At 31.7% G+C, this 23,202-nt stretch overlaps 1 protein-coding gene across 2 annotated transcripts in view; it reads left to right on the top strand.

Annotated features, from left to right (window-relative positions):
- LOC107169325 (protein kinase, cAMP-dependent, regulatory subunit type 1) overlaps window positions 1–21,112 on the top strand; it is a 79,056-nt gene extending 57,944 nt beyond the window's left edge. For both annotated transcript variants that reach the window (XM_089229616.1, XM_089229617.1), the window contains exons 3-7: window positions 2,061–2,261; window positions 2,391–2,610; window positions 12,257–12,460; window positions 14,609–14,696; window positions 20,299–21,112. In XM_089229616.1, coding sequence (XP_089085742.1) covers window positions 2,061–2,261; window positions 2,391–2,610; window positions 12,257–12,460; window positions 14,609–14,696; window positions 20,299–20,383 — 798 coding nt within the window. In that variant the 3' untranslated portion in view covers window positions 20,384–21,112. The remainder of the gene's footprint in view (window positions 1–2,060; window positions 2,262–2,390; window positions 2,611–12,256; window positions 12,461–14,608; window positions 14,697–20,298) is intronic.
- Window positions 21,113–23,202: the final 2,090 nt, after the last annotated feature.

Below are 23,202 nucleotides of genomic sequence, written 5' to 3'. Positions count from 1 at the left end.
ACTTATGTCAACCCACTCAAAACCCCTCCCTCACTGCTATTGTATCAAATAATATCAACTATAGTTAAATATTTAAGGCTTCGTTTAGACTTATTCTTGAAACGATATAAATGTCTCGATGATTTTATTTACCTTATAAATACAATACATTATTCTCTTTAAAATATAATGCAATGGTAAATAATGTATATTTTTGATTTCCAACCTAACTAATTAAATCATCTAAAAAACAATATACGATTAAATTAAATTAAACAATTTCTTCATATCTTTGACTGCACGTTGACAAGAATTTCTCATCATGCAATATGTTTTACACGAGTGCGTTATGTTAATTGTTGATGATTAATATATATTTTTTTTAATTTAAACATAAGCATAACAAGAGGAACTGCATTTGAGATTGGTTTAAAATAATGTTGATGAATTAGTCGTTATTGTTTATATCATATTATTTTTTCTTCGTTCTTAGTAAATCGGTCAAGAACGTTGCTTTTCGGTGAGGTTCATACGAAAATTCTGCATGACATATCATGACCGTTTGGTATAGTTTTATCATCTAGAGAGTTAAAATTTAATAATAATATACTGATCAACACACACTGCGTAAAATTGTTGTAAAAAATGGTTTTGTTCTCGTTAAAAACATGTATAAAGTGTCAGTATGTCACATCAATTCTACAGAAATGCCAACTCTTAGTATTATATAGCGTTCTGAATAAAAAAAAAACTTTTTATATTTCGGCTTATTTTATTCCGTTTTTTTCCTCTTTTTCGTAAACCTTTACCGTAGTGGACTCTAAGCTTTCACAATTTATTATGACGTTACGTAGGCAGCTACACAAAACATGTTTTTTGTCTTTAATGGTACTAATATTTTAGAAACTATCTGTACTGTACGCACAATAGGCGAGTTTACTTTGATAACATTGCCATTTGAGAAAAAAAGTATGTACAAAAAAACAATTAACTAAACAGCTTTCTATTCTTCACCCTAATGAACATTATATTGCAAAAATGACAAATGTGTATGAACTTTATTGTTAATTACACGGTACGTCATCATATCTATATGTAAAAATATGTTTATTTTTTTTATGTGTATTATATATTTTGTTTTTACCGATATTTCTGTTATTATTTACTCTTGTAGCGGTCAGTTGTAACTACATTAACTACAATACCTATAATAAAATTTTAAGGACTCGCGAAAACTATACAATGGACTAAAAAACCTTGGGTTTCCAATTATAAACGCTCTTAAATAAAAAAAAAAGTTTTTAGTTGTAACAGTTTTAAAATATTAAACGTATTTAGTTAAGAGAAAACAATTTGTGCGGCGGGGTTTCCCGTTGACTGCGGTTGTCTTCAAAAGTTAATGATCTGTTGCTATTTTATCAAATAAAATGTTATTTTTTGTACACAATTGATAATATATTCATTATCCATACGAATTACTTTATAGTTCAATAATTAGTGCATTTTTTTAACGGGGCGATATAGATCATTGACAAATAAATGTACCTAATGACGTATATTATTATATATTAATGTATGCATTTTTTTCATCTGGTTTGTGTTTTTTTATTAGTAAATTTTATCTACAATGCGTACACATGATTTGAAAATACTTTTTAAAAATGTATTAATTTATAAAATATAAGTTAGGTGACGTAATGTTTCATGTTACAATGTTTGTAATATAGCTATATACCTAGTGTTCGTAATACTTTATATGTATTATAAAATTTTAAACATTTAGTAAACATAACGCGTGCTGGATAAAGATGAAGTGAAAGTCGTTATTTTATTAGAACATCTAAGTCTAAATGTGTATTGTATTTTATTATTTGCAGTACAACTTCTAATATTATTTACCATTACCTAATCTATAATATATTAAAATAACATTATTTTCTTGTTAAAATGTATTAAGATATTTCTACCTGCGAATAATATTTTTATTTTTTTTTAGTATTAATAGTTGTTATTCACCAATTCTTAGTGTAATTTATAGTAGGAATACTTTTAATAATCATTTCTTCATCAATGCATTTCAGGTAGTGCCTAAAGATTACAAAACAATGGCGGCCTTATCGAAAGCGATCGCCAAGAACATATTGTTCTCTCACCTGGACGAGAACGAGCGGTCGGATATTTTCGACGCAATGTTCCAGGTCACGTTTCTACAGGGCGAATCTATTATTCAACAGGGTGACGAGGGAGACAACTTTTACGTAATAGATGTTGGCGAAGTTGAGGTACGATATATCCCATCGTATAGTACACTGCTGACTATTATTATACTCGACCGTTTGTCATCAATTATTCGATGTCTTTCGTCGTGTTTGCATTCGTACCCGTTCTCAGCAAGTTTTCGCGCCTTTTAGGTGTACGTTAATTCGGAACTGGTGACGGTGATCGGCGAAGGTGGGAGTTTCGGAGAGCTGGCTTTGATCCACGGTACACCGAGGGCCGCCACGGTACGCGCTAAGACTGACATGAAGCTCTGGGGCTTGGACCGAGACAGTTATAGGAGAATACTCATGGGCTCGACGATCCGAAAGAGGAAAATGTACGAAGAATTCTTGTCACGCGTCTCTATTCTAGGTAAGCGCACTCACTTTAATATGTAAATATTAAACCACTATTGGTAATATAAATATGAACAATCGTGACCATTGCATACTTAGGCCGTAATACATAAGCATGCGTACGTCATACATACGTACATATAGGTATATACTATATATATAATATGTGTGTAACTGCAGTACTATTATTATTATATAAGGCTTCAACAACACAGTTTTTTAGCCTACATCTGAACAAATTTATATATACATTTCATTTTAGTACAAGTACCATTATACATTATTTATATTGAATCACCTAAGTTTATATTGTAGAAAAATGTACCGATTGAAACAGTGTTTTCGTCTTTGAGGGCTTGGTAGAATGAAAGAGGATTTTTGAGTATCTATTGATGTGAGCTTGAGTGAATTTGGGGCTGGTATATATTGTATTATGCGTATTGTTTATGTAATATGGACACGCGTATAGCACGACGAAAATTAAAACATAAAAATAGTTTTAATACCTACTTAAATATTTGAGAAAATATCTTAAATAAGAGAATATTCTGCAGTGGTATTCGTAGTGACTATAGTGATATTAGTTTTGATGTATTATTAATTAACTCGTAGGCGTCCAACGTATATTTCAAATTGCAGTCAATAAAAACGGAGAAAATCTTACCAGCTAGTCGTCTATCACAAGACCTATATTATTGATAACCGAAAAGGCAATTAATTCATTAAACTCACTATTGTTTATTTTCATTTTAAGTGAGCTTACTTTTATTTACACCGTAAACATAATAATTTAATATCAAAGAATCTACATACATTATTTCTAGATAATTGTCTACTAAACTAACAATCTGAATTTGTCTAAAGTTTGGTTTTGTGAAAACCATCATGGACATTAATAATTACCGACGCGTGTATTATTCGACTAAGAATCATAAAAAATAAGTTCAACGATTTCTGCAACGACCGACCGTATTATTATTTCGCCCTCTGGCATGGCATTTATATTTATTATCACACGGTCGAATGGCTTTGCGATTTGCAATACGATTCGCAACCCTAGTTCCTTAATGAGTGGCAATTTTCGGAGACAATAGAAATCCATTGCTGGGGTCTCAGTTTTTCCATAACGACGGCGTTTAGAATGCGCGTAGGGAAAACTGGGGTGGTATAATCAAAACTGATTGCGTCATAAAGACAGCAGACTTTCGCAATACCGCGACTTCTTTATCCGCCAAAGAATGATAACTACACGGACATAAAACGATCACTTCGACGGCATGCCTCGCTGTTACATTAAAATGGCGTACCCGAGTGGTAATTGAAGTGTAGGTATATGACGGAAAAACAAATTCCAATATTCTTAGACACGCCATATTGTTATTCCACCGAGTAGAGAGATTATGTATAGTTTACAGTGAATAATATCTTTATCGTTCAATCAATGACACTACAATTTTCCGACACGGTTAACCCAAGTCGTTAACATAAATTTCCAAACATTATAGGTATACCTGCGCAGCAGCACTCGATGATCGACTTAAGTTGATGCGAATTTAACACATGCAATATGTTTTATTTATTTAAATTACCGGGCAAAGCCATTTAACAAGGAAAAAACATTTCATAATAATTGGCACATAATACAGCTGAATATGCAAAGTGATAATAATACAAAAAAAAAATGTACCTAGAGCAAAAAAATATAAAACTAAACTAAAAACACATAATATATCAATGTTTTAGCTTCAAAGACTTGACGAGATGAAACAAAGATTCTAAGACTGTTAAGATTTTATTGGCATTAAATAAGGCACTTGGGAAAAATGAATTTCTGCTACAATTAATTTATTTATATGGAACAAAACGGAATTACACTAGTTTTATATATCTTCGCGTTTTCTATAATAGAACCTATATCATATAAACCATAGGCAATACTCCAAGTAAAAAACAAAAAAAAGATTTCATATGACGTTTGGTATTAAAATTAAATCGCATTAATTAAATGGCGACATTAAATACGAATAGGTACCTATTAAATTGCGGCTAACCTCGCGTGCCCGTCGGATAATACATTATATGTATATTATATTATTATTATATTATACATGATTATTAATCTACTCTAACCCCATACGACTTGCTCGCATATAGATCAATTGAAGACTGATTATACTGTGAAACTTTGATATATACGTCATTAATACTTACTACGTGCACACTATATATAAGCATTGACTCGTTTTGTCACTGAATTCACCATTGTTGTTTGCGGTTGCTCCGATGTCACGCTGACATCAATTCATACGCCGACCATCAATTTTACCTTTGGTTGCCTTTGAAATGCTACGCACACTCACAAAAGAAAGGGTGTGACCCAATCGAAACCCACCCGAACGACAAACAAACCCGATTCAGCGTACTATTATACATATTATTCGCTCTTACAGTGAACATGTTATTATTAAAATCATACGTGTAAATGAGCGGTCGCGGATCGGCCAAAATACTATTACGCACGCCGAAACTTCCATGATAATATACCTACCGAACTTTTACGTTTGGCATAAAAAAAAAAACCTACGATGTACATCAGATAATATTTTTGCTTCTAAGTTTGACAGTAATAGTCAACTCGCTCTGACGTACCTGGATTAAATGGATTGTTCAGAATTAACAATAATTAGCGCCATGTGCTAGCGCCTTTTGCGTTTGTCGGACGGTGACAACACATGCGGGTGTATCGTCCTCTTGAATCGGAGTTGTTTCCTCGACATTATTTTGAGGTTTACCGAGGGATTTCAAGGAAATCCTTTGAAATTAAAGGAATGACTTTTCAAATGTTTAATCTTCGTCCATTTTATAATTTAGAGTTTCTGTACAGAACTGTTTGAGTTTTAAAAACCGCGTTACAAAAATAATATAAAGCACTTTCGTCAAAATCAATAGTTCCTTAAGTTTTCGCTATTGACAATTTATACTATTTAATTTTAGTGGCCTGCTCACTATAATATGTGCTGTGGTCAAACATTGCACGGCGTCGCTGGCTTCCAGATGTATGACCTACCATGATTTTTGACGATGAATCCTTCCCCCGCATAAAAAAATACATATTTCAACCAATGTGGCGGCGCATATCGCCAAGGGCCGAAAAACAGAAACAATAAAAATTTTATATGATCAAAAAAGCGTCCGTCTTAATGCATATTTTAATAATTACTTTACATTTTTTGAATAAAATTAATTTAGAAAATAATTAATATTTAGCTTTACAGAGTAAATTAAAAAAATATATTCTTATAAGTATTATTTAGTACATTTTTAAAAATATTTATTAAGATTTGCATACCATATGCTTTATTTTAAAAAATTAGATAACCGTTTTTTTTAATTAACCGTTGACTAACACTTCTTTTTTATAATATTTTATAATTAGTCATAATATATTATGATTAGTCAAAGAAAGTCATTTAATTCTTAATATTTGAATAGTTTACTAGATAGTTGGTATGAAACATAGACAATCATTTGGGTAGTTTAAACAATGACCTCTTGTTATGTTTCACCATTCTTAGTGCCAATAAGTAAATTTCTTATTCTGTATTAATTATAATGTTCTTAAGCTGTATACAGTTGTTTTTAATTGTTTTATTTAGTTGAGAAACTAAAAGTTTGAATGAGTTTTCTTTAGTTTAATTCGATGCCTTTTAAATATTATACCCGGTTTCATATTATATTAAGTTTTTGATAAGGTAACTGTATATAAGAACTTATCATGTATCCACTCTTAATTTATGAAACTTCATTATACGTTTTAAAACAGTTTAAAATATAAAATTAAATATATTTTAATTTAATGTTAACGGAATATATTTAAAACGCGTAGATAGCAACTAGTAGGATTGTAAAATAAATTTTAAAAATAAGTATTATGCTCATTTTTTACACGATAAATTAATAATCACAAGCGTTTTGATTATTATAATACTATTAATACTCTTTAATCAAAATATTAATTTAAGTATTTTAAACTTTAACATTACGTATTACTTATTTTAATTATACATAATTTTTTAATATAAAAATTATAACTATTCATCACGACTGTGAAAAAATATTTAAAAAGTCTAAGTTAAGTTAAATAACTAATTACTCTTTCCAAGTACTTCTCTAGTTAATTTTTTTTTCCTTGCATTATAGACATTTATATTTAAAAAATATATATTATTTTGTTCAATTCATTGTTTTTTTTTCCAAAAAAAAAAAAGTTATTATAATAATCGGAAACACTTATGGTTAATAAATAATATTACATTTTAGGCCGGTTAAATGAATAATTTCTGGATCTCAATAAGGATCGAATTAACATATTATACAAAATTTAAATATAAATGTTTCTAGAGATAAACATTTCATCCAAACTCTTCTGCGTTTAAAGAAACGTTGGTCGACTTCATAAAGAATAAACTAACCAAATAATTAATATATCCTGGTATTATAAAGTCTTATCACTGAATGAAATATCTTAACATTATTAGTGTTTGCAAATTACTATTGTTTATATTATTTTTTTGTTTTTGTGTACCTATAAAAGTTTATACGATTCGCTGATTATGTTTTAAAATGGATTTTAAAGTTTGAAACATGTATCTGTTTTTAACTAAGAAAAGTTATGTTCATTATATTTAACTTGTATATGTTAAAATGTTAAGTTAAACAAAATACAAGTAATGTTTAACTTTAGAATATTAATTTAAATATTTTCTACCATTGACTTAACAAGTTAAAAATTGGTTGAATTTTCCGCACTTGCTGTTAGTTGTATAGATTTATTGCAGATAAGGAAATGTGATGTAAATAATATGAAACTTTCATAGAATTTTTGTATGATATTGTGATACATGTTTATTAATTTACTATTCCAGCGGTTTTAAAAAAAAATTTTAAATACTTATTATAGACTTCTTGAATTATTGTGATAAAATATCTCATTTTTAACAAAATAACTGCATTGTATTATGTATTATACTTTACGGTAAATAGTTTGATTTTTATCAAAACAAAATGTTAAAAGATATTTGTGAACGAATATATTCGTATAGTTTTGCATATATACATATACAAGTTAATCATTGTATACACTGTTTACCTAACATTTTTTTTCAGCTCAGGTTTTTCCTTTCTACCTTGCAAATACTAATTTTGTTTGTTCTCGTAATGTAAACATTGAAGATTTTTTAACACGTCTAATATAATTTAAAAGGTTTAAAAAAAAAAAAATTGAATTTGCATAAAAAGAATAAATACATATTTTATTGTTTCGCAATCTTGCACTCAACAAACACATTAATGAAGCCCCCTATATAAAAGTAATAATAATTTAAACACAAATATTTGAGATATTTATTATTTATATTATGCGATTTCATCTAATAAGAATCATTTAAATGATTTTCATATATTATGTTATCAAGCAATGGTTATTGAATTAAATTATACAATTTTTTCCCCAAACTATAATTTATTAGAATTATCACTTTTTTTTTTTAAGTGCAAATATTTTGTTTTTAATTTTAATAACTTTTACCTATTCTAACATTAAATGAAAAATTGCTTTTTTTACCCATCTGTTATTATTAAATAACTTAAATTTTGATTTTTGGTGTAAAATTAATAACTGTCAAAAAAAAACTAAAAAATAATTGCCAAAATAATTAAATAAAGTATGAAACCTAATTATGCAACTTGACCGAACACTGACAATATGTCATTAAAATTGACGATTTTTGAAAATGCCAACAGTTTACGATAAAAAATAAAAGTGATACTGCCAAAGGCTGTCTATTTTTTTTTTAGATTTTAAATGTCAAAATTATTATTGCATATAACTAGTTAAAACCTTGTTCCAGATTTTTTCGCGTTTTATTGATTAATGACAATTGAACATTTAATTCTCGTTAATTACGGGGGGGGGGGGGAGGGGGGAATTTAGCTTTCGTTTGCACAGCAGCAAAGTAAGGGTGGATGGATACTATATAATTAAAGAGAATCGCCCTCCTCCCCCCCCCCCAACGCTCTACGTTTAAGAAATAGATTCATTCATCTTTGTTAAGGAAGGACTAATGACCACGACGACGAATAAAAAAAGAAAAACCATATAATTAAAAGGGTTTACCCTGAGAAAATAAAAATTAAGAGCGGATCCATTCGCACGTCTTTTGCGGATATTGTTTTCGTTCGTGGGAGGCCAAAAAGAAAAACAAAACCTAGTGCAGTATACAATGAAAATAATTATTTTAACATCGTATAACAATGTGGTGTCGGTTGTACATTATCATCACAGTTTTAGAAAATAACTTATATGATTAATGATAAAGATAATGTATGACGATGAAAAATTTTAAGAACCTGTGAAAACCTGAACACACGTCATTGTACCTCACAAAACACTATTACCTACGTAAAATGATCAATATTATTTCGAACACAATGGTTAGGATTTTTTATCAGAAATTAGGTTTTTAAGTTATTTCTTTTTTTTATGTTTTTTTTTTACGTTATAACCATGTACTTGCTTTTCACACTTTCACGACTTTTTATATTAAAAGACAGTACGCCGCGCTTACACAAAGATAAGGTTGATTAATCGTTTTTGCATATTATTTGACGCTAAAATTTAATATCAAAGCACCTAATTAATAACACCACACCTATTTCTAATGGATAGTTTTCTTTGATAAATCAGATATTATTACGTTTATGATTTATAATACTATATTATATTTTAAAACATGCTGCGCAGTATTAAAACTTTGGGATTATCTATATAATTTCATCACCAACACAACTGCACATAATTAATTCATTGTTATTATTTAAATTGCATTATTTTTTGTGACGTGTGAGTCGTCTAATATGCATTCGCACAATGCATACACGTGGTTTTTAAAACAGTAATTTTATTTAATTTTTTCGTATTATTAATCTATAATAATCTTTTCTGTGATTCAGTATTGTTAAACGGTGAAATTCGTACAAAATAATGTATAATAAATAATTTTGGCATCTTTATGCTATCAATATATAGGTAATTCTCGCGTAGCCGTCGTCTGTAAAAATATAAAAAAAAATCACTACACAGCATACCTTTATCATTTTATATTTTCGAGTTTTTAAGCGTGTTATGATGATCGTGCGCCGATCCTTTTGTTATTAAAAATTATACACAATATCGACTGGTTCGGAAATCCGTGAAAGGTCCTTGAGGGAAAATTCAAAATATACAATTATCATGCATAAATCTAGTTTACACAATAATTAATGATTGTTAATGCTCGACCGTGTGAGTCAAAATCCGCGATATTGATTTATTTTTAACACAATAATAACATCAATTACGGTTTTTTAGAACATATGATATTATTATGCCAATCACATACACCTGAAATAATAATGATAATGATAAAGTTCAATTTATGGTCAGTTGGCGTTAAGACGTATTTAGTTTTTGTCATATTTTGTGCACTCCGCTAAAATGACCATCATATTTGTTGAAAATGTTCAAGTTTTTAAATCAAAATAAACGAAAATCTCTGTACATGTATAATGTGCACAAATAAACAAACTTTTATATAATTTCATATAATTTAACACTCGATCACATTTTATTTATCGTATATCGAATTACGTGCGATTGATCGGCACTGAACTGTATACTGATACTTATTAAGTTTTTTTTTTTTTTAATGCAAACAAGTGAATTTCTACGTTAATTTTTATTTTTAATTCAAAGTTAACAAACCACCTATTCCAGGTCTGTACGCTTTTAAAATGTGTATAAATGCATAATATTTTCTACAAGCTTATATACTTTTACCGCTATAATATATAATTATAATTATACCTCTGTTTGATTTTTATGAAATTAATTTTAATTGAAATATTCTCTATTGTTCGAAAATAATTACTTTTCGGCTTTGATTTTGTTCCAAAACGAATTCACTGAATTTATATACTTATATTTTTTTGGAACAACGTTTTTCGTATGTACCTATACTAACATAAAAAAATATGTACTAAAATGAACAAACAATTTGAATTCGCCGTTTCACATTCATTGACATTTACAAAATTGTGCGAATAATACGTGCACAACGGAGAAGCGAGAAAAATATATTAAACTTTTGGTTGTACGTATAAACTATAAACCCTAAGAGTTATATTAACTTTGGCTGGTGTTTTCTGCGTGGAAAACAATATAAGGGATGTTAAGTCCAGCCATAGTCTTATACGTGTCCCGAACGTGATCTTTATTTCTAAATACATCTATTGTTACGTAGGTAGGTGGATTTGTCTGAACGAGATTAAACCACGGTCCAAACTGCTGTAACGAATTCTTAGGAATTATTAATAAGATACATGTTTAGTGATCCGAGTCTCGGGCGTGATAAAATTAATCGAACTGCATCTCTATTTCTAATATACAATTTGCTCAGTTCATCGAACCCGTAAATTGAAATTTGGATCTTCGAGGCCGGACGTTGACGACGATGACAGTCTGCATGCAATTTGTAAATTATTTCACTAGAAATTAAATGGCCTCGCTACTTGCTGTCAGTTTTATCTCAAAATACCTTTAGTTTTGATAAAGTTATAATGCTAGTTTACGTTGTCCTACTAAAATTGACTTTAGATCGTACTGGACACTTTGTAAAAATCAAATTTAATATTATAGGTAATTGTAAACTTAAAAATATGAATTTTGTTCAAATCACATTCCAATAGTAAAAACTGAAAGTGTGTTTCGTACGATCTATAGACATTTTCCTGCTGAATTCAAATATTTCTCGGTATCAGATTCAGACCTCGTTGTCTAACTAACTTTAGGTACATCGATACTGTGTGTTGATCGTTGATAAATATAATATAAAAACACGATGCGACGGGACGCTTTGAAAACATATTAAATGTCGTTCGGCTGTATCAGCACTATTTATCCTAACCATTAATTACCATTCAATTAATAATACGTCTGACTGTGTATGTTTAGGTACCTATGGCATACATTGTTATTAGGGGTGCGATCGATGAAGGATATGTATTTATAGCAGAGAAAAATGTTCCCGCTAATACAATTTAGTAATTAGGAAAAACAGGCATATTTATGAAGTCGTCTTTGTTTCTTATTTTTTCGTCATTATTAAAAAAATGTATGCGTAACTGGAATGACTTGACGTTTTTACCAAATATTTATACTTACATTTTCTAGATATGATACAATTTTAAAATTATTTCCACTTTCTTTGACCTATTTATTTATTAATAACATTGTGTTTCCATGTCGAATAGTGATTTGCTCAATGAGAGGTATACCTATGCCGAAAACCATTTACTATACAGCAGTGCTACTTAAACAGTTTTTTTTTTAAATTGCATCCTTTTTTTTGTCTAATAGTAATAGTTCGTTTAATTTTTACATTTTTTTAAAATTATTTCACGACATACTAGAAGCAAAAAAGATTCGATTTTTGTTTATTCGACTTAACATAAATCTATCAGTCAATTTATGACAGTATATGCGTGTTGTCTGCTATCCATACATATTGGATTTTATGTTTGCCATCGGCCTTTATCATACCAGTTTTGCGTTTGTGTGTTCGCAGAGAGTCTAGACAAATGGGAGAGACTGACAGTGGCCGATGCGCTGGAACCAGTGTCGTTCGACGACGGCGAAACCATTGTCAGACAAGGCGAACAAGGAGACGATTTTTACATAATCGTCGAAGGAACGGCGCTCGTCCTACAGCAGCGGGTCGAAGGAGAGACTCTGATCGAAGTCGGCAGACTCGCGCCGTCCGATTATTTCGGTATGTATATAATATCATGTGACATTTATATTTTATGTGTGTATACACACACACACACACACACACACACACACACACACACACACACACACACACACACACACACACACACACACACACACACACACACACACACACACACACACACACACACACACACACACACACACACACACACACACACACACACACACACACACACACACACACACACACACACACACACACACACACACACACACACACACACACACACACACACACACACACACACACACACACACACACACACACACACACACACACACACACACACACACACACACACACACACACACACACACACACACACACACACACACACACACACACACACACACACACACACACACACACACACACACACACACACACACACAAGTACAATAGTGTGTTGGTACTTCCGACGATAACTCACTCGAGTTAACGACACCGCCGACGACGGTTGCGTTTCGTTGGAAGTAAAGCTCGAACGGTGGAGTGGGAGGGCCGAGGGTGTAGAAATAAAATTATCGACTCCGCTCTAGCCCTCCCCCTAGGGCCGCCATCCTCCCCGCACAGCGTCACTCACCCTACCGCCCAAACATTTTACCCACCCGTGTATAACGCTTATATATTACGCGAGACGCGCCGCGTGTGCATGTTCGTGTAGGTATACGTATATCATGCGAAATTTCCGTGCAAAAGTCGTGTGATTACGATGAGCCAATTGTCGGTAACCCTCCGGCCACCGACAAAACCTCCACGTTTGCGTTCCTTAAATTATTACGATTTATATCATCGTCCTGCAGGTGTCAATAATTTAGGTGTATCATCGGTTCTTATTCTCACGGCTCTGCAGACCGTATACGATAGTAATAATATAATAACATACCGTCGTCTATCCGTTTTTGTATGTCATTATTCGTGTCTATCTGTGTGCTATATTACGTCTTGTTGGTAAATTATTTAGAATTTTTCCAAACTGGCCCGAGAAAAAAGGCCGAGGTGAGTCTTATGGCGGATATGAAAACATTAGTCATTAATATTAATCTATCAACATAAATAATTCGTAAAAACGACCTAAATATCATAAATACTACTTCCAATAGTATATTTATACGGGTATTTTACACTTTTGTAAAACGATTTTTAAGGACTATTATAAACATTTTAATAACTAGAAAACTACTATTTTGATTTCGATACATAAAAATTCTCTACAAAATAGGGTGGGGGGGGGGGGGTGTTCATATAAAAATTTGTATCGCCACAGGACACTCTTTATAAGTGGTACAAAAAATCTCAAGAATTTGAAAAATGGTATATTTAAAGATTAGAAAAATCAAATTTTGAATTACTTCATAATTATTGATAAAAAAGGGGGTGAGCATGCTTTGCGAATCGCTCTGTATAGTGTCCTGCATCGGAGCCTAGCATCGATTTTGTCCGGATGTGCACGCGTTGCGTGCTGATCTGGCGTGGCGGATCCTGCAATTCCAAGTCGTCCGTTTCCGGACCCACGTAGTGCGGCGTGTGGGTACCGTGTGAGGCGCATACATGAAATCGTAGTCCGTGTATATACTGCTGATCGCCTTCCACCCTAATTTTTCCACGGTTTCGGGAAAACGCGACGAAATCGTCCGGAAAACTGTGGCTGCAACTGAAACTCGGACCCGGCTGCGATGAAAAACTGCACCCGTTTCGAATATTATCGCTCTCCACGTCTCATGTACGCCTACTTCCGCCGCCGGTACGCACGACGCGTCTAATGCGATCAATTTGTTTACTTCCGGACCAACCTCTGTCGTACATATTATGTATTATTGTCCGCTGCGGAGACTCGCATCGATTTTGTCCAAATGTATAACTGTCTCGTAAGAGTGGTATAGAGCGCCATCGATCCAATGGTGCGCGCAGGTGAAGGGGGGGGGGTTGCACACGATCTATATAGATTGCGTAAAATGAGAGCGAAACATTGCAACAACATTATTATCGTGACGTTGCGATTGCGATGACCTCATGTGTACCGTCGTCGTCAACGCGGACGGCTATTATAATTGATCGTGTTTCACTGCGATGATAATAAAATTGCAATATAATAATACTATTCCAAACATTGTGTTACAGGTGAAATCGCACTGTTACTCGACCGTCCGCGAGCAGCGACCGTCGTTGCCAATGGGCCGCTGAAGTGTGTGAAACTCGATCGGGCCAGGTAATGTACAACGATATAACACTACATAACTAAGCCATTTATTATTTTACCGGTAGTTCCGGCAAAAGCCATTATTTCCGTGTACCGGACATCTGGCTGCTGTTAAACGCCCCCCCCTCCCCGTGCGTATATTATTATACCTACGCTTAGTGCGCCGCAGACCATCTCATCTGAAAAAGCTTAAAAGTCTGCCTGGAACTCTAATCTCTCCGAGTGATGCGATATTATTTCTGACTCCATTGTGCGTTCAAGGTATAATATATAGACTTGCATAATTACAATAGGACTCCAAATGTTTCAGTTTCTGAATAATACCCATCTATATATATATTATATTGTACGCAATATATGCAAATACCTATTATACGCAATACATGTGGGGCATGACTCTACGCTGCATTATTTCGAAGGAAATTATTTGGCACGCTGCTGCTGGAGTAGAGGTACATTTATCGTTCTAATGGCCCAATTTAAGACAGTTTTGAGTCTAAAATACTTGGAGATAAAAACTTTCTTAAGCATAATGCAAATTCGAGTAAAACAATTTAAAAAAAAAGTAATCAACTCTGTTTTAAGAATGAACGACGTCTTTTAAAATGTTGTTAGAAAAATTAATACGATTCACTTTTAATTTTTTTTTTTACCCAACACCAAATAATCAAACATTTGGGTCGGCTAACCTATTACAAACAAGTTAATATTATTATTTTTATTTTTCATGTATTTCAAATGTTTTAATTCCCTCATATTATGCTTTTGTAGATTACCAACATGTAATCACATACGTAATTGCATTTTTCGTGCATAGTGCACAGTTATAGTATTCCTCGAGTTCGCTTACCTTATGGACTTCTCCTGAGAGGAAAAATTAATAAAATGTACACAAACCATATAATATGTACACTTTTCTTCGAATTATGTTTTGCTAAAAGCTTTTTACTCCAAAATAGAACACAGTCTTGGCTCTGAGAATTGTATACGCGCTTTCTTCCATTGTGCCATTGTGAACATTTCTTTTAAGTCTGGTTCAAAGATTTTTTAACCGTACCTACAAAACAATTTATATTCCATCATCCCCTTAAAATAATATATTATTTTGTTCGGAAGTTGACTATAACCCATTGCGTATATTTATGTGTATAAGTAAAAGTGCTACAGATTTCCCATATTGTAATTATAAACTGCATAATATTAAACAGTGTAGGCACTACGCAACATACGAATATAATACTATACAGGGTATAGTAGGGTCCAGCGAGGATTTACCCATTGCGATATATCGCGAAATAATGGTGATATCCAAATTCTAGTTTTGTAATAAGACTCACGGGGATAAGAATTACATTTATTTCATATTTTAATTGATTTTAATGATTTGGTAAAAAAGTAAAAAATATATTTTTTTATTTAATTACTCGTATTTCCAAAAAAAAAAAAAAAAATTAAAGACAACCATTTTGCAGAGTTTATTTTTCTGAAGACATTGACGTTTCAAAATTTTATTTTCATTAATTTCCTGATTTTTAATATATTTTTTAGTTTCGAGAAAAATTGTGAATTATTTAATACCGTAATGTTATCAAACTTGTGACCCGCCGCGCCGCGCGCATTCCCATACGGCCGGCCGAATACCTTCTGTGTTCCTAATATTTATAAATTATAATCATATTTTATTTCTTCAAAACTAGAAAAAAATATTAAAAATCAGGAAATTAATGAAAATATATTTTTTACATTTTTTACAAAAACATTAAAATAAATTTAAAAATGAAATAATTGTAGCTGTTATCCTTGTGAATATTATTATAAAACTAGAATTTTTATGTCTCCATTATTTCGTGAGATATCGCAATGGGTAAATCCTCGCGGGACACCCTATAATATGTACTGTATGTGCTTTGGGAAACTATGAGTAAATAAAACTGCATGTCCATATTCTGCGATGAATGTATATTTCTGCCGCACCATAGTTGAAATATAAGTTTTAAGCCGATGTCTTATTGTAGGTAAATGCCCCCAAAATTGACTTTTAAATGACAATTTACTTACTGCAGCAGTAGTCATCTCCAATATAGTTTTCTTCGAGTCACGAATACGACGAATCGACCAAAAAATTAATGATGATAATAATATCTACGCAAATGTTAATTACGCCCGAATCAAAATCGGATGTAGGTACATTAGACTTTGTGGTACAAAATGTGTATGCACTAAGGGTTTGATTAATGTTACATGGATGTTGTCCCGGGACAACGACCCTGCAATAACGGTTCGATGATATCCGTGCATTAAAAAATTGTTGGGAAAACCTCGTGGGGATAAAAATTTAAATGTGATCAGCTTAGTGGTAGTAGTAGGATCTCGCGATACCCTTTTTCCGGGACATCCGTAGCATAATAAATTAATATAACACCCACAATGAGCTGATATATACTATAACTACTACCTAAGTCCTTTGTGCTACAGCACGGACTTAAAACTATGCGTTTATGCTGTTTGTACTATACGCATATTGCGTTACCGCTTTTCTAATTTTAAGCCTTACTCTAAACTAGTTTGAATACTTGAGTTTGATTTCATATTTATTCGTCATACTTGGACGAATTTTTGACTTCAAAGTAAAAGTTTCGTTGAGCTCACTTATAGCGTACAATTTAGATGTATTGCGCTTAATGTATGTATTTCGGAAACTTTTTTGGTAAATCACTTGTAGCCACATAAGCTGTCGATAAATAAATTCTCTACCGATTCGTTATTTTCGTGTTTATCTTTTAGTGTAAACTCTTAAACATAATATGCGCCACAATTTCCACATATTTTTTGTAGGTTCAATTTTCAGTTACATTTTATATTAATCACAAGAGTGTGTAACCAATAAGCAAAATATAGATATTCGTAAAATTTCCATTCATAAAAATTGTGTCATCGAATTGTACCTACATAGTACTGTAGTCAACCACTCAATACTATTAATAACATTAATAAGATGATATGTAGAAGTTATGTGCAGTGTGAAAATTATTTTCAATACGCTCTTTTATTTATTATTTACTAGCATAGTATAACGTCACTCAGTAGCATTAATTTATCATGTCTAAACATAAAATATATTTCTAATTAAAATCGTATAAAATTGATTTCTGATTATGCAAACATTTAACTCTAACGGTTATTTTTAATTTATTTTATTAAAATTCCGAAAATTTAGTTTCCAATTATCATAACATTCATAACTTTTCGCTTTAAATATCTACCAGTTTTTCTCGTGAGTTTTACCTTGTTCGATTTTAAATTTAAAACCCATTTCTGATCGAAAGTAGGCCCTACAGTGAACGATACATTAGTTAGTAAAATATGAGTTTATTATAATAATATTTTTTAATATTTACTTATTTTGATAAATCTAAACATCCTCAAAGATTAAAAATTGTTTGAAAAATTTATTTTTATTTTTTTTAAATATCTCTCCATCCAAGTTAAATCTGGGTTATATTGGATAAACTTTGTTCCGCCAACTAAAAATATTTGTTTTCCTTAGCTGCCTACCATTATAATGTTATTTGCTTTGACGTCTTTGGTTTTAATTAACTATTTTTGCTTTAAACTAATTTGCATCATATAATATATTATGCTCTTTCAAATTATAATAAAGTACCTAACCACATTTCGAAAATTCATGTGTTAAATGCTCTCATAGGTTTAAAATACATTTTGCATAGGGGCAAAGTATACGATGATTAAATCCGCTACTGGTTTTCCGGCTAAATAAAATATTTAAACATCTGCGACCTTATATATTTTGTGCGTACGCGTAAGTGTTACATAGGTAACGCACTACACGACCTAAATAATCTAATGCATATATCAGTGCCAGTTACTTTTGCGTCTTAAATAGTAATTTATTAAATTAAAGGATTCACACACTTACTATCTACGCACACGGTACATGCACTGTTATTTTTCTCGTTATTGTTGCCGCCGTTGCCATTTACTTTACCTGCCGCCAAGTCTAATCTTCAAACGACCTGGCACTCGCAAAAATACGGAAGTGAGTTCATTAATCAAAAGTATAGTCGCCTCCGAGTAGAAAATTATGCGATATGTGCAGAGAGCGACTCAGCAAAATGCTGACGTTCTTCGAAAAATATTTCGGAATCTATTTAATAGAAACTATATCATGCAAAACGATTTATAATATATTCAAATTGTGTGCGTGCAGAATGTTGTGATCACACATGTATCCACACACTAAACAAAAGTTAAAACATTCTGTGTATGAATTGATTTTTTTGTATTTTATGAAAAGTATGCGGAAACTATCATATTATTTCATGTTATGATAATATTGCGGTCTGGTAAGATTATTAATAAATCCGGTTACTATACATAATGCATAAAAATAATTGTTTTTTTTAATCTATATTTTACTCTCTCGGTGAAAATTATTTGTTACGGGTACATTTCATATTTTCTAATAATTATATTTGTGCTTTTTTTCAACCAATTGGTGAACTGACGTTGAGTGTTTTACTGTCGAGTCTTAATATTTCGAATTTCAAGAGGAAAACAAATAAATACCACTTTAAAACGTTTCGAGTTGTGAAGGTTTTCGAGTTATCCAGTAGGTTTGAGTTGTCGCAACTCGACTGTGTAAACATTTTCAATCTTAACACCATATTGTTATTTGATATAAATACTATACATTAAAATCACCTAAGTGCTCGATAATATGTCATGAAAATACGCAACGGTGACCCTAAACAAATATCGTGCTTGAAAAGACGAGCTAGTCGAGTCTTTTTGAGACATAATATATGACAAACATCGACGTATTGTATTTCTCCCGTGATAATGTTGGTCAACAAAAAAAAAAAAAAAAATGTCTTCTAATCATTCGGTAACGATAAAACCCTGAAAAATGTAACAAAATTATATATATTTATCATATTTCCATTAGAATGCATCAATTTTAGTGACTTGTTTTCTCAATTAAAAATATTCGTTATTTTATGAAAATTCCGAAAGTTGTATGGTGAAAAACGATACATTTGACTATTACATTTAATTTTGTTATTAACTACTTAAATGATAAAGTAAAAAAACATTTTTTTCTCCTTTAGTTCTCGACATTGTGAGCAATGAAAAACGAAACACTAATTGAGTGATATAAAATAAACGGTAAGAGTGGAAAATGAAAGTGAAACGGAATAGGACTTACGTTTAAATATATGCTGTTCCTTTGCAATATTATAATCTCGTGCAGACAAACAATTCCGTTAAAACGACAAAGGTTTAATTATTATATTGTTTACTGTCGTGAAAAACGTTGAAATTAGACGACAAAAAGAATGAAAAATGCAACTTCCAAAAGAAGACGTGTAAAAAATATAGTATATTGTCATAAAAGGATGCATTATTATATTTTATCGCAAAACGTTATTATTATATTATTAAACTATATTGTCGTGGACATGGAATTGTCACAAAAATACGTACAATTTCAAATGTGTTAATGTTGTTATTTTTTTAAAATTATGTACACTTGTTCTTCTGTATTCTTAAACTTCTTTATTGAAATACATATTTATTTTTTTCATTTCAGGTTTGAAAGAGTGTTGGGCCCATGTGCTGACATATTAAAAAGAAACATCACACAATACAACAGCTTCGTATCCTTGTCCGTATAGGATTTATACACACATACAACGAACAATAAATAAATTATTTGTTTTCATTTTAAAAACTATTATCGGTTATTATTTTATCATTATGATTTTTCGTTGCAGTGTTGTATACTATTAGGCAATTATAATTAAATCAAATTTCGTAATTATAATTATTATTTTATTTTATTTTTTTGTTAACGTGCTTTTATTATTACCTATTATTATAATTACTTTTTTGTGGATAAAAATTGTAAAAAAAAAAATTGATACATAAATATTATTGTTACCTACGAGTCATTTTAAAACTAACATTTACGAAACGTTGTCAGTCAGATACGACATTATAGTAAGTCATGTGTAGTTCTGTTTGTTTTTTGTTTTCTTCCCTACATAATGTTTAACTAGTTGATCGGCTCAACTGACTTAAAACTACAAGAATATACCTAATATTATATCCTGTTCGTAATTTAATGTCTAATTATTATTATTATTATTATTATTATTATATACCTACGCTACTACTGCATAATATTATTACTACTGCGTTTTCTCCACTACCATAGTCATCGGTCGGTTAAAGGGTTAACAGTTTACATTATTCAATATTTATATATATTTTTTGTATTCAATAACACTGTTGACGTTTTGCATTTAAGTATATTAATATTATGTCGTTTACAACAAAAGTTGATCGACTACGTATAACGTATTGTACCACTTTATAGATTAGAGACGATTTTAATAATTGTATTGTTTGTGTAATATGTTTAAGTTTTATTTCCCCCCCCCCCCCGTTTTATGAAACCGGATGTGTACCGATAACTTAATATTGTTTCGAAAAGTAACATTATGTATTTTATTACACATGTATGAGTAAGCACTTTGAAAAGTCGATTAAAAAAAAAAAAAAGGCCAGAAAAATGTGTGTTTCCTACTGCCACGGTGGATTGTTTTTATTATTATTTACCTTTTCTCCGAGACGCGTGTGAGACCGTTTGTCATAAAATGTGTTTTTGTTTACACGTACAAAAACAAGGAATATACAAAGACCCAAATCAAGGAAGAGACGCGGTGCTCGGGGGTCGCGGACGCTGTCAAACAAACTTCTAAATAGTAATGTAAAATGTATTATTGTAAACAAAACAGTATGGATATGTGTCATCCTAAAATCTTCACAGACGTTCGCGTCTCCTATGCGAATAGATGGTAATCAAACCCGCCTTTTCCTCCCTCAGAAAACACGATGACGACACGTGGTCTGAAGGGTCGTACTGAAATTCCGACATGTCTGTTGAGGCCGAATATAAAATTCCACCTATACGAGTGAAAAATATTAAGGTTTGGGACGTAATGCGACCTAAACGTCGCGTCATCTCACTGTCGTCATCGATTGTGGTGTCGAAAGTAGGTACACAATGAAGAAAAAATAATAACAATAATATGTTTCTTTGACTTTCGATCGCCGTGTACCGTGACGACGCGTTCTCGGTGTGCGACTGATGGATTTCCATACACGCGTCATAAACAAAAAATCGATAAAAGTATATTTTTTATGTTTGACTGATATTATTGGCAGGTGGCTTACGTGGCTCACCGAAGGAAAAACGTGACTCTGGAAAACGGCGTACTGTCAGGGTTCGTTATAGTATTATGATCCTGCAGTCTGATTTATAGAAATAAAAGAGTATAAGGTTCCTGTTTGCTAACGCAACCTTGTTACTTTGCAGGGGTGCGTTTCAAAAAAAACATCGATAAAAATTTAAAAATGAAAAAAATCTATATTCTAGTCACGCTTAGCATCTAAACACCAAATACTGCAGGCGTTAAAAATCGTAAAAAATCAAATTAGTGACTTCCACCCGCCCCCCGAGTTAAATATTGCACCGCGCAGTTGTACAATAGTCGGCAAAATACGAATTGATTCAAATATTTAAACGCAATGCAATTTTTTTTTTTTTTACTATTTCCATCAACAATATTATTAATCACACAACATAATATTATGATAACTACGGTTTTGAATAGGGCGATAGGTGGCACGTATATATATATATATATATAGGTTCTGCACAATTATAGGCCACCTGCGGACTATAAGTCTACAGAACAAATGATATTCTGGTATGCTTTAGTAATGAAACGATACACAGATTATGCTGACTCTCGTCATTGATGTCGAACTCGCGGCGAATTTGCTCTGCAGGTTAACAGAACACAGGGACGTAGAGCATAATATTAATATATAATATATTATTATTGGCGTCACCGCCATAGACAACCGGGTCTGAGCCGTTGCAGGTAGAGACTATCAGTCGACAACTACAGTCGAGCCCACATTTTTAAGTCGCATTAATATTTGGATTCGCTGTAACATATATAGGTAGATTTAACGACAACCAACCATCAAATACCTACAAATAACCTAACCTACACATAAATCATGATAATTAAATATTGTTCGACTCATATTGTGATCTTCTATACTACGAGAACGGGGTTACTCAGCAGGCGACAGGGCGCTTTATGATGAGATGTTCAATAATTTGTGATAAACCTTGTATATGCGTCACTATATCGCGTTCAATTATTGCGTTATAGTCTATGAACGCTGGTCATGAGTTCCTAGGACCTGTAAGGTATAAACTAGGAAACAATGTATTTGTACATCGATCCAAAAAATCAGGTTCTCAAGACCCATTCAAGTAATAGTTATAGCTAAACGACCGTATTTCTCGACTTAATAGGATTTGTTATGATTATAAAATAATATCGACGGTCGCTTGGTTTTAATAAACGAGGTGGTAGGCGTGTCGCATGCAGTGATTAACATAATATTTATT

This window comes from Diuraphis noxia, unplaced genomic scaffold, assembly GCF_037042655.1.
Source record: "Diuraphis noxia isolate RWA-SAM2 unplaced genomic scaffold, SU_Dnox_SAM2 contig0005, whole genome shotgun sequence".
Lineage (NCBI taxonomy): Eukaryota > Metazoa > Arthropoda > Insecta > Hemiptera > Aphididae > Diuraphis > Diuraphis noxia.
The sequence above is the reverse complement of the archived record's forward strand: the minus strand, read 5'-3'. Positions and strand labels throughout refer to the sequence as shown.